Here is a 12,366-nt window from a genome sequence, read left to right on the forward strand (position 1 = left end):
TCCCTGCTTAGAAGCACCCTTGGAGTGGACAGCAACTTTTCTAGAGCAATCAATTAAAAGACATATTAACTGGTACTACTATGTAATTTTTATTGAGCGCCACCAGTGTGTTCGGTGTCATAACGGTGAAATCACTACAATCTAAATAACAGCATTTTTACATGTGCAGTACAGTCATATATCAAGTGAATTCAATTATGCTCCCGTACAAATATAAAAAGCTCATATACAGGAGAAGAGTGCCATTTCTTCTCTATTCTAATGCAGGGATGGAGAAGCATTGAGACTTGTGATCTCCCATCTCAAGTCTGAAGTGGTAGAACTCAGGAAAATTTGTATACTTAGATGAGATCTTGGATAGGCAGGAGAAAGGGGAAAGGGAAGGCTATCAATTTATGATTGCAGACTGTTCGCTAACAAAAGGCATTTTCCTTCTTTCTATTTTTTGGCCCCCCAGCAATCAATGATGATGAATGCAATGGTACCTGCCACACCAGTGCCAAGTATGTATTACATCCAACTAATTAATAAGAGCTAGCATACATTCAGAGAGAACCTTTCCCCAGAGACTAGAGCAATAAATTTGAAGGGAGTGTGCAGTGGGGAGGGTGGATATAAAGATTAGATCTAATTTCATTATTAATTTAACTTGTTTGTATGCCACATTTTAGGACATAGTTTTCACAAGGCAGTTTACATAGTAAAAGTACATATAATACAATTTTTAACCCCAAATCAAATAAATTGGCATAAAATTATTTAAATCAGATTATAGGTGGTGGTGTTTTTTAAGCCATACACAAACCAGTTCAAAATAGTGAATTAACTGACACGAGTCTCCTCCTCAAATCTGAACTGGTTCCAAACTTTGTTTTTATTCTTGTTGCTGCTGCTATAGCCGTGTGTACCTCCCTACTGAGCATGGTTAACGACCACTGAATTCTGATCATTGTGGGGAGGATAGAAAAGGAGATAGAATGGAGTGGCTGGACTCCTGAACAGCAACACTCCACACTGTAACATTTTGTTGCATTATTTCTCTCTTTTTATTGATGCATTGATTGATTGATTGATTGATAACATCTACTGCTTAATATAATAAAATCTTGAAGCAGTTTACATATAAATATTAAAAATCACATTTCAACTACAGTAACAATAAAAGATAAAGCAACATATGATCAATTGCAGTTAATAAATTTTAAGCCAGAGGAAGCCAAGGTGAACAAATGCATTTTCTGGAGGCATCTAAAGTATACCAGGTTTTTCTGCCTCTTGAACTACATGGGAGTTTACTAACTTTTTGTTATTCGGGGGTTCACTAACTGTTTAGGAATATGGTTTGAAAGAGCAGTAGTGATGCTATGGAATTGGATTTAGTTTTGGTGTGTTATAAACTCCTTCTTTTTTTCCATCTTAGCTGCTTTCGCAATCTCAACAGTGCAGTGTATTGCCACTGTGCAGCTGGGTTTAAAGGGAATGGGACATATTGTACAGGCAAGTGAACTTCATTCTTTTCCATTGAAAAGATCATGTTAGCTGGGTCAGAAATCTTTATTTTATGTATGCATTATGTAATTATTTATTATATTTTAATCTTCCCAATAACAGTTGTTCTCTATTATTCACAAGGGAGTTGTTGTGGTAGGAGGTGGGATCATTTTCATGTGATCATTTGAGAACAGGAATCATTCCCAATTCATTTAAAATGAAGTTGGGTGTTTTTTTTTAAGTAAATACAGATTTGGGTAAAAGAAACAGTAGATATCTTTGACAACTGGAATATGCTGCATGATTTGTCCTGTCCCGGCAATGAAAAGCTCAGGAGTTAGAAAAGTACAACTCTGGCATGCCATGCTGGAGTGGAAGGAGAGAACAGACAGGTAGAGTTTGATCAAGGTTTGGTTGCTTGAAGACAAGATAAATTTGTAGCAGAACTTTCAGGACCTTGGACAGAGCATAGGGACCAAACAAATTGTCCAATGGGTAAAATCCTACTTAGATTACACCCTTTGAAATGAATGGGACTTAAGTTAGTCTCTAACTTAAGTCCCATTCATTTCAATGGGTCTACTCTGGGAGCAGCCACCAAGAAGATCCTCTCTCATGTCTCCACCAGACATGTCTCCAATAGCAGCAGAACCAAGAGAAGGGCCTCCTCCAAAGATCTAAAACCTTGGCAGGATCATATGGGACATTGTAGTCTTTCACATCCCAAGTAGTATTGGGCTGTTAATACACAGTGTTTTAAAGGTACACAAATCCATGTTTGCAAATGTATATAGGTAAGCTTGCCAGAGAACTTGGGCTGCATTTTTCTATCAAGTGTATTTTGGCAAACCTGTGTTTGCTACTGCATAGACAATGTGAAATTGCTCTTAGTGGTTTGAGGATTGCAACCATTGCTTATATTTTATGTGTTTTTACAGCTATCAATGCATGCGAAATCAGCAATGGAGGTTGCTCTGCCAATGCAGAATGTAGACGTACCACTCCAGGAAACAGAGTATGTGTTTGCAAAGCAGGTTACACTGGAGATGGCATAGTCTGCTTACGTAAGTGCTCACTATATGCCTACAGACTGTATGAAATTGAGAAATAGCCAGCAATGTTGATTCTTTGTCATCCTTCCCCAATCAGATGTATTGGACCACAACTCCCATCAGCCTTGGCTAGCATGGCCAATGGCCAGGAATGCTGGGCGATGTCGTCAAACACATCTGAAGGGTACCAGGTTGGACAAGGCTGGTCTACATATTGCATGTATTGTGTGTATTAATACATTGTGATATAAACCATGGCTAATTTCTTTTAAAGAGACACATATTAGCTACTCCCAAGATTAGGGATTGTCCAGACACTCACATGGCCCTGTTTTGATTGCCTGCAGGAATACATGGGGCTACAATCAGGTTGCAACTGAGCAGGGACTGCTGATTTTCTGACTTGACCCCAAGAATCAGGACCTTAGCCATAGACAATATTGACCCTGGCCAGATGACATGCTAAGCTATGGTGGTTAAGCATTTTAAACTAAACATGATTCAGCGTGTCATTTGGACCATGACATAGCCTATCATGTGAACCATTCCTAACCATGGTGGCTACATAACCATGTTTTAAACACATTCACTAACCATTTGCTGCAAAAGAGTTTGTGGCCTAACCATGGCTTAGCGTGTTTTCTGAACAGGCCCACCATTACACAGTCATGATCTGTTTTTAGGGGTGGTTGACATGTTCAGAACAAGGAAGTATGACAGGTTGGAACCATTTCACAATTCACCATTTCATATTTCATATGGTTTGTCTCAAAGTGCCTCCATGTCAAAAACTCAAAGTGTCTGAAAAGCTTATTCATCAGGGAAAAGATTTGAATTGGCTTTGGATTATGTTGTAGCTTTCCTTCAAGGAAAATGTAGAATGCTCCCATTATGAGCTACTTCAAATATCATCCTCCTATTTTGCACTTCTGGCCAAACCAAAGCAAAGTTCTTTAGAGGGATTATTATTAGGTTAAAAAAAACCCAGAAAGAATGACTGGAAAAAAGTACATTTAATTGACAGCATATATTTTTATTTATTTATTTATTTATTTATTTATTGCATTTATATACCGCCCCATAGCTGAAGCTCTCTGGGCAGTTTACAAATGTTTCTGCTACAGTATTCACCCTTTTTCTCCTGTCATTGTTTGGTCACATATAGAAATCAACCCCTGCTTGCAGAATAATGGTGGATGTGATAAAAATGCGGAGTGCACTCATACTGGGCCCAATCAGGTGAGCAATGTCTCCATCGCATATTAATGCACATAGCAAGCAATAATTAGTGATGAATCATCAACTTTAGAATAGCTTGTCCCAAGAAAGTGTCCTCCACATGTGTCAGACTGCAAATCCCATCATTCCCAGCCAGCATGGGTTGGGAGACAATTTTCTCCCTCTTCCATAATATTAGAACCCAGGGTCATTCCATGAAGCTGATTGGTGGAAGATTAAGGACAGATGAAAGGAAGTGTTTCTTCACACAGTGCAGAGTTAAACTATGGAATTCATTACCAAAAGATGTATTGATGGTCACCAATTTGGATGGCTTTGAAAGGGGGTTATATAAAGTCCTGGAGGAGGAGTCTATCAATGGCTACTAGCCTTGATGGCTAAGTGCTTCCTTCAGTATCAGAGGCAGTATGCCTTATGTACACCAGTTGCTGGGGAACATGTGTGTGACGGTGGTTTTGCATTCATATCCTGCTTGTGGGTCCCTGGTCAACAGCTGGTTGCTCACTGTGTGAACAGAGTGCTGGATGGACCCTTGGTCTGATCCAGCATGGCTGTTCTTATGGGAGTTGCAACCCAACACTTAAAGAGGGCACCAGGAAGGTTGATCTTGTTTTATTTAATTATACTTAGAACATAGTGAAGGATCTCATTACACAGTATGATCTCCAAAGACAGGGGGCGGGGGAGTTATTATGATTATATATAAACCACTCCAGGAGCTTTTTGGATGAGGAATGGGATAAAATACTTTTATTAAATAAATACAGACATAAAAGACATATCATATTATAAAGTCCAAAATACAGTAAAAACGAAATCAAAGCTCATGTTTTGAGGATTCTAAGACATGCCTTCATAGCCTAAATAAAAGTAAGTTGCCTGGGTAACCAGGTCTCTTGAGTATTTGTATTCATACTGAGCTATATAAGGTAAATTGCAGTGACAAGTAAAGACCTCAAACCTGGAAGGTTGTTATCACAACATTTTCTATAAAAATAAATAAATAATAAGACTGAGAAAGTCTGTGGGATCTCAGCTCTTTCAGCTTGATTAAATGCACTGGCACTTAGAAACAAGGAGAAATATAGTTAGATTTTGTGCTTTGCAGATGAGAAAAGCAAAGGTATAAATTAGATGTCATCTCTGAAGAGGCTAGAATGATTGTTCTGTGTCCTATTTATTTTCTGTACACATAAGCATAGCCAATTATATGAATTGCTTGAAAGGACTTAAGTAATATTTTGACATGGGTTGTTTCCTTACCCTGGCAGGCAGCGTGTAATTGTTTAAACGGATATTCTGGTGATGGCAAAACATGCAGCTACATCAGTCGATGTTTAATTGTGAGTACATTCATATCAGTCCAGTTTTTGATTGACAGTGCTGTTGATGTGTGTCTCATACTTCTTCAGCAGAGATCCAAGTCATTTCTTATTCTCCTTGATCTCCTTGATCTCCTTGATCTCCTCTTATTCTCCTTGATCTAACTGCAGCCTTTGACACGGTTGATCATGATCTTCTCTTAGATTCCCTTCATGACCTTGGATTTTGTGGCTCTGTCTATAACTGGTTTGCCTCCTATCTAGCGGGTCGCTCTTTCAGCGTGTTGACTAATGGCAGCTCGTCTTCCTCCTTTCCCCTTTCAGTAGGGGTTCCGCAAGGCTCGGTGCTTGGCCCGTTGTTGTTTTCCTTATACATGTTGCCCTTGGGCAAGCTTATTCAATCTCATGGTCTCCAATATCATCTGTACGCCGATGATACACAACTATATCTGTCATCTCCGGAACTTTCTCCTGATGTTCACGATCGTCTCTCGGCATGTCTTTCAGATATCTCAGCTTGGCTGCTTCATCGTCGCTTGAAGCTTAACATGGCAAAGACTGAATTGCTTGTTTTTCCTCCTAAACCTTCTCCTCATCTCTCATTCTCTCTTACTGTCAATGATGTTACGCTTACTCCGGTCAAGGAAGCTCGTAGCCTTGGCTTTATCTTCGACTCCTCGCTCTCTTTTATTCCTCATATTGAGGCAGTAGCTAAATCTTGTCGATTTTTCCTGTATAATATTGCCAGGATTCGATCATTTTTGTCTGTCTCTTCTGCCAAGACGCTTGTTCATGCACTGGTTATTTCACGGTTGGACTACTGCAACCTTCTTCTCTCTGGCCTTCCTTCTTCTCACATCAGCCCGTTGGTTTCTGTTCACCACTCTGCCGCAAAGATCATCTTCTTAGCACGCCGCTCCAACCATGTTACTCCGCTTCTGAAATCTCTTCATTGGCTTCCAATTCACTTCAGAATCCAATATAAACTTCTCCTGTTAACCTTCAAAGCTTTTCACGGTCTAGCTCCTTCCTATCTCTCCTCTCTCATCTCACACTATTGCCCCGCTCGTGCTCTTCGCTCCTCTGATGCCATGTTTCTCGCCTGCCCAAGGGCCTCTACTTCCCTTGCTCGGCTTCGTCCATTTTCGCCTGCTGCCCCTTACGCCTGGAACGCTCTTCCAGAACATTTGAGAACTACAAGTTCAACCACAGCTTTTAAAGCTCAACTAAAAACTTTTCTTTTTCCTAAAGCTTTTAAAACTTGATGTTGTGCAGACTTCTACTGTTACTTTCTACTGTTAGTTTTTCCCTACCCTGTGCCTGCTTACCCTACCCTGTACCTGTTTGCATTCTCTTCCCCTCCTTATTGTTTACTATGATTTTATTAGATTGTAAGCCTATGCGGCAGGGTCTTGCTATTTACTGTTTTACTCTGTACAGCACCATGTACATTGATGGTGCTATATAAATAAATAAATAATAATAATAATAATAATAATAATAATAATAATAATAATAATAATAATTTCCTGACAGGCACTTTTTAACATCTCTTATGCATTGATGTGGAACTCCTGCATTCTGAAAGAGCTATTAACTCACATATTAGCCTTGCACCTGTCTGCCATTCACTTGTATACCAGCTGTGCATGGATGTGCAGCCAACTTTCTGAAATTGCTCAAGATTTAATTTGAACAAGGGCTTACCAGGATCAGCTTGGTGCATTTCTTTCACCCAGTGGAGGCTGGTGGCGCCAATGTCAATGGGGCAGTGAATCCGTTCCAGGTTTCAATCAGAACCTGTCAGAATTCTAAAGGAGCCATCCAAGGTGCGGACTGGTCCTGACTGAAACCCGGAGCAGATTCTCCTCCCCAGTGATATCAGAGCCACCAGTCTCCACTGAGTGCCTGCAGCCATGCCACAGAGATCAGGGAAAATGACTTTCTGGTTTGAAGATTCTCAAGGAAGGATTGAGTCCTGAGCATCTCTTCTTTGAAATTAACCTACAGCAGGATTTCTTCATGCAGCACAGAGTTAAACTATGGAATTCATTACTACAAGATGTAGCGATGGCCACAATTTGGTTCGCTTTAAAAGGTGATTGGATAAATTTCTGGAGTTCTGATGGCTATGTGCTACCTCCAGTATCAGAAGCAGGAAGCCTATATACACCAGTTACTGGGGAACATGGGTGGGACTGTACTGTTGCACCATGTCCTGCTTGTGGATTCCTGGTCAACAGCTGGTTGGCCACTGTGTGAACAGAGTGCTGGACTAGATGGATCCTTGGCCTGATCCAACATGGCTGGTCTTATCTTCTTAAGAGTGTTGGACCACAGGCCCATGTTCTGCAGCTCCCAATCTGGCCTTCTGGGACTCCCTAGATGGCCACTCCTCTTCCCCCTTACTGCCAATTGTTTGGTGGTTTCCCAGCTTTTGTGTAATTCCCCCTCCTTTCTAAAAGACTGAAATGCCCCTCCTAAGACTTAGTTGCTGGCAGCAAGACCTTTAACCTAAAATGTCATGGTATTTGGGGCATTACCCCAGAATATGGCCCCTGAGAGATTCCCCAAAATTGAATGCCGGTCTTGGGCTAAAAATGTTTTTGACATCCTGTTCTATAGCATCCACCTTGCAGTCATACAGTGCTAAGCACCCCACTGAGTCCAAAACACGCAACATACTTCTCCTGTGCAAACCTGTGCCACAAGAGAGCACAATTTACAGTGGAGAAGGTTTGGGCAGGAGCACGATCAATGTGTTGATTTTCTTGCAAACGCCCCTCCTACACACTGCTTTTATTTATTTATTTTATTTACAATATTTATATACCACTCTACATTCAAAACATTTCAGAGTGGTGAACAACAGACAGAATAAAAGAATAAAAACACTTTATTAAAATTACTATCTTTAAAAGAACAGAATTCTGATAATTCCTGAGTTCTGGTATAACCACAGCCAGTCACTCATGGAAAGCTTCCTGAAACAATTACGATTTCAGGAAGTGTCAAAGGCAACACAACATTGGCGCATGCCTGACCTCCAAGGGCAGGGGCCACCCCACTGAAAGGCTCTGCTCCTGGTGAACTCCAATCAGACCATAGGTCAATATACAGCCACCAGGAACATGTCCTCAGATTACCTCAGTGACCAGTCAGTTGGTAAGGGAGAAGGCGCTCTCTCTGCTTTGCTTTGGACAAGCTCATATTCCATGCCCAACCTCCAGGCCTGTGTTTCCCTTGCATTTCCACTTGTCTGAAATTATTATTATTATTTATATAGCACCATCAGTGTCTGAAAGAACAACAACTTGTCTGAAACAACTTGTTTCCACTTGTCTGAAAGAAGAACAACTAGTGACAGAAAGGGATCAGCCAGGGGAAGGATGAAGTACCCTTCTCTCCTGCCTCTTCTCTGCAAAGCATGTGTTTGTGGCCTCAAGTTGTACAGGAGAGTTAGGCCTAATCTACACCAAGCAGGATAATGCACTATGAAAGCGATATGAAAGTGGTATATAAAAGGCAGAAGCCACAATATTGCTTTATAGCAGTATTGAAGTGCACTGACAACTGTATGGCCCATTGACACATACCGCTTTCATAGTGCAATATCCTGCTTGGTGTAGATTAGACCTTAGAGTCATCCAATGAAGTAGAATGGTGGGAAATTCTGTGCACACGAAAGAAATACTTCTTCATACTGCAGATAGGTGAGGCAGTGACTGAGCGAAGGAGAAGGGGGGTTCCATCAAGCCCTCCTTGCTTTTGAGGAAAGACCCTTTCCTGCCCTTCTCAAGGAACTACAGCTTACCTGGTAAAGATGAGTCCTCCGAGAGAGACTGTCCACTCCAAATATATGTTGATGGCCATGGGCTTAGATGGCTGTAACAGGACAAATTCATGGAGGATTGGACTATCAGTGTTTACTAGTCACGATGGCTCTACGTTACCTCTAGTATCAGAAGCAGTACATCTCTGAATACCACTTTCTTGAGACCAACAGTAGGTGAGAGTGATTGTCCTCAAGGCTGCTTTGGGGCTTCCCACCGGGGCATCTGGTTGCCACTGTGCAAAAGAGAATGCTAGGCTATATAGGCCTTAGATCTGATCCAGCACAGCTTGTCTTATGCTCTGCTGTCCTTTCTGTTTGAATGGCAAACTGGAGCACATATCCATGAGTAAATGTGTTTGCAAGGAGGCATGCCAGCTTGCTTTTTCAAGAAGCAAGTGGAGATGCTTCCTCACGAGTCAAGTGCTTTGATTTCCCTTTTGATATTGCCTTTGGTCCATCCTCGCTCCAGTGTTGTTCTTTGCGTGCAAACGGGAAAAAGAACAGACAAAACAAAATGGTGAAAAGAGCTCTTGCAGAGCAGCTCTGGTACAGGCATAATCGAAGAGTGATGGGGCCCTTTGTGCCTGGTATAAGGATGGAGCTGCTTGACCCTTGAATCCCAAACTGCAACTACAACTGAAATGGACTCGAAGGCGGGGAGAGCTGCGTTCTTGAATTCCTGGGCGTGGGCTTCATTTTGCAAGTGTATTTCTGGCTTCAAAAGTGGTTTTAGGACATGATTTTACAGCTCATCTTGTATTACTGTCATGCAGCGTGCCATCTGCCTGTGACCCAGCCAATCCCTGGGAAAGGCTTCACGGAAAGGCTTTCATCTCTATCTACTGGAATAAATCATACACAAATCAAGACCTTGAGATCAAGTGTCAAGGCCCTGCTTTCAGAAATGCCACCTTCTGCCACTCCTACTGGTTACCTGGGCACCACTGATTTTTTCTCTCTCCTTACGTTTTGTAGCAAAGTTCTACAACAGATAAGGAGATAATATAGCACTTTCTGCATTTGTTACATGCAAAGATTTTACATTTTCCTGCAATTGTGTCTGCCTCCTGCATTCAGAGGCCTTTCCAGATAATCAGTTTGTAGCAAAGCTCATGTACATTTGCCGTGCATCAGTTGCTTCTGGGATCCATACATGACTCAAGGAAGCACTTCTGTTTCAAAGGTTCTGCATTTTCCCAAAACTCAAGCAGCAATAAGAGAAAATGCCATTCTTTCCCAGCTGGTGGGACAATTGAAGTTTGGAAGGCTGTATGGAATGTAATGGCAGGTGTGGCAGGGGCCCAGTTCACAGGAGGCCTAAAGGCAACCTTTTTTCTATCCAAAAGCTGCTAGCTGGGAACTTCACCAACATGGTGCCCTCCATATGTTTTGGACTACAGTTCCCAGCACTCCCAGTTGTTGCCCATGCTGGCTGGGGCATGCTGGGCATTGTAGCCCAACACATCTGGAGGGCACCAAATTGGGGAAGACTGGGTTGTTCTATATTCAACCACCATGCCATCCTTGTGCGGGTCCTTCTTGCAGCGCAAGAGGGGACCCTGGAAGTTGTACAGAGTTTGATCCTTCCTCTATGGCAACACCCATAATCCCTTATCATTGGCCATGCTGACTGGGGCTGATGGGTGTTGTAGTCCAATACATCTGGATGGCACCAGGTTGGGAAAGGCTAGAACAAATAATTGCTGTGATAGCCAGCTAGCAGCTGTAGCCCAGAAAAAAAAGTTGTCTTTGGGCCTCCTGTGTTGGTTACCTCTGCTCTATGGTGCTGCAAGAGGAATCCCCATGCCTAGTGAGTAAGGGTGAAATAATCCAGTGCTTATTTAGACAGGGGGAAAGTCCTACAACTCCCAGCAAAAATAACTACGCTGGTTGGGAAGCGCTGGGAGTTGTAGGGCTTTTTTCTGTGTCTAAAGAGGCATAGGATTGCATCCTAAGTGAACGAACAAGCAGCGGTGGCTATGGAACAGGCACATCACATTGGAATCAGTGAAACTTAGAGATGCTTCACTTTGGCCAACTTCTGCCTCCCCACCTCAGCCCCCCACTTGATTGTCTCTTTTAAAGTAGCGCTGAGATGCAGCTCTGCAGGGGAGGTTTTGTCTAATCCTCATTCCCTTCCAACAGAATAATGGTGGCTGTGGACAAAACGCACTCTGCAACGATACCGAAAAGTCAGAAAGAACCTGTAGATGTAGACCCGGTTTTGTTGGAGATGGATTGACTTGCAGAGGAAGCATCACCTGGGTGAAACATTCTTTTTATTTATTGAATGCTTACCAGACAACTCTATGCTTGGCAGCAACTGAACAAATTACACCAAAGAAAATGACACTGGGGTGGGGGTGGGGATTTGCAGTAGGAGATAAGCAGTGTGGGCTCCAGGCTTTTGAGAGCCCTTGAGCAAGACTCCCTCAATGGGCATCTCCCTCAGTGAGGCGACCTTCTCACCGCCATTGTCACCAAGTACTATTGCTTCATTTCCTCTTTCTCGTCATTGCTACCGCCTGCTTGCTTGACAGGCAGACAGCCAATGACCTAGCAGGCAGTGGCATCTACTGCTGCTTCTCTTTCCCATCACTGATGCTGCCTGGGCCAGAGTGAGAGCCAGGTGAATGAGGAGGTGGCAATACTGAAGAGAAGGAGCAACTTCAGGGGGCTCTTGTCACTGGGCCCCAGCTGGGGTGTGGGTCCTTGGCAGGCACCCCACACTATACCTACCCTTGATGCTGGCCCTGCTCGAGAAACAACCCAATCATCACAAAATAGCAGATTAGCAGCTGCTCATATACTGTGATATCCTGCTTCATACACAACAAGCTTCTGGGTAGCTGTATCCCTTTAGATAGCTTTGCAACATCATCAGCTGCTGGGCCGGGGATACTCACAGCTTGAAGTGTCTTCAGAGCCTTAGCTAGACCTAGCGGTCTAGCGCAACAGAGGGGTGAAGATCCCGCAATATTTTAATCGCGAGATCTCCCCCTCTGTTCACACATGGCATACGACGACCTCATAGGGAGAGGCGTCATGCCCGCTATTTTGTTTTTTCTTAAAGAAGAAGATGCGCACAAGTGTTCGTGCACCAAAGGTAAGGTGTTTTTTTTTAAAAAAAATCCCCACTCCCCTGACCCCACCCCTGATGGGCGCAGTGCTCTTGAGGAGTTCTGCACCCCATACGCAGGTCCCAGCGCCTCGTGAGGAACCGCGAAGAACCGTGAAGAACCGGGACAAACCGCCACACACACACATTCTGCAGTCTTGGGCTCAGTCTGAAAACGTGGAAAAAGTGAGGCTAAAGTGTAGGGTGAGATTCTGGGGCAAGGGGGGGATCATCCCTCCCTGATCCCAGGATCCCCTGTGTCATGTGGACACACAGGGATGATCCTGGGGATCGCCCCGGGATTTCGCC

At 43.0% G+C, this 12,366-nt stretch overlaps 1 protein-coding gene across 2 annotated transcripts in view; it reads left to right on the forward strand.

Annotated features, from left to right (window-relative positions):
* The window catches only part of STAB2 (stabilin 2), a 114,378-nt gene that overhangs the window by 64,272 nt on the left and 37,740 nt on the right, over window positions 1-12,366 (forward strand). For both annotated transcript variants that reach the window (XM_063133394.1, XM_063133396.1), the window contains exons 40-45: window positions 458-503; window positions 1,421-1,497; window positions 2,430-2,555; window positions 3,709-3,782; window positions 5,054-5,125; window positions 11,085-11,204. In XM_063133394.1, coding sequence (XP_062989464.1) covers window positions 458-503; window positions 1,421-1,497; window positions 2,430-2,555; window positions 3,709-3,782; window positions 5,054-5,125; window positions 11,085-11,204 — 515 coding nt within the window. The remainder of the gene's footprint in view (window positions 1-457; window positions 504-1,420; window positions 1,498-2,429; window positions 2,556-3,708; window positions 3,783-5,053; window positions 5,126-11,084; window positions 11,205-12,366) is intronic.

The sequence above is a fragment of the Elgaria multicarinata genome, chromosome 9, assembly GCF_023053635.1.
Source record: "Elgaria multicarinata webbii isolate HBS135686 ecotype San Diego chromosome 9, rElgMul1.1.pri, whole genome shotgun sequence".
Taxonomy (NCBI): domain Eukaryota; kingdom Metazoa; phylum Chordata; class Lepidosauria; order Squamata; family Anguidae; genus Elgaria; species Elgaria multicarinata.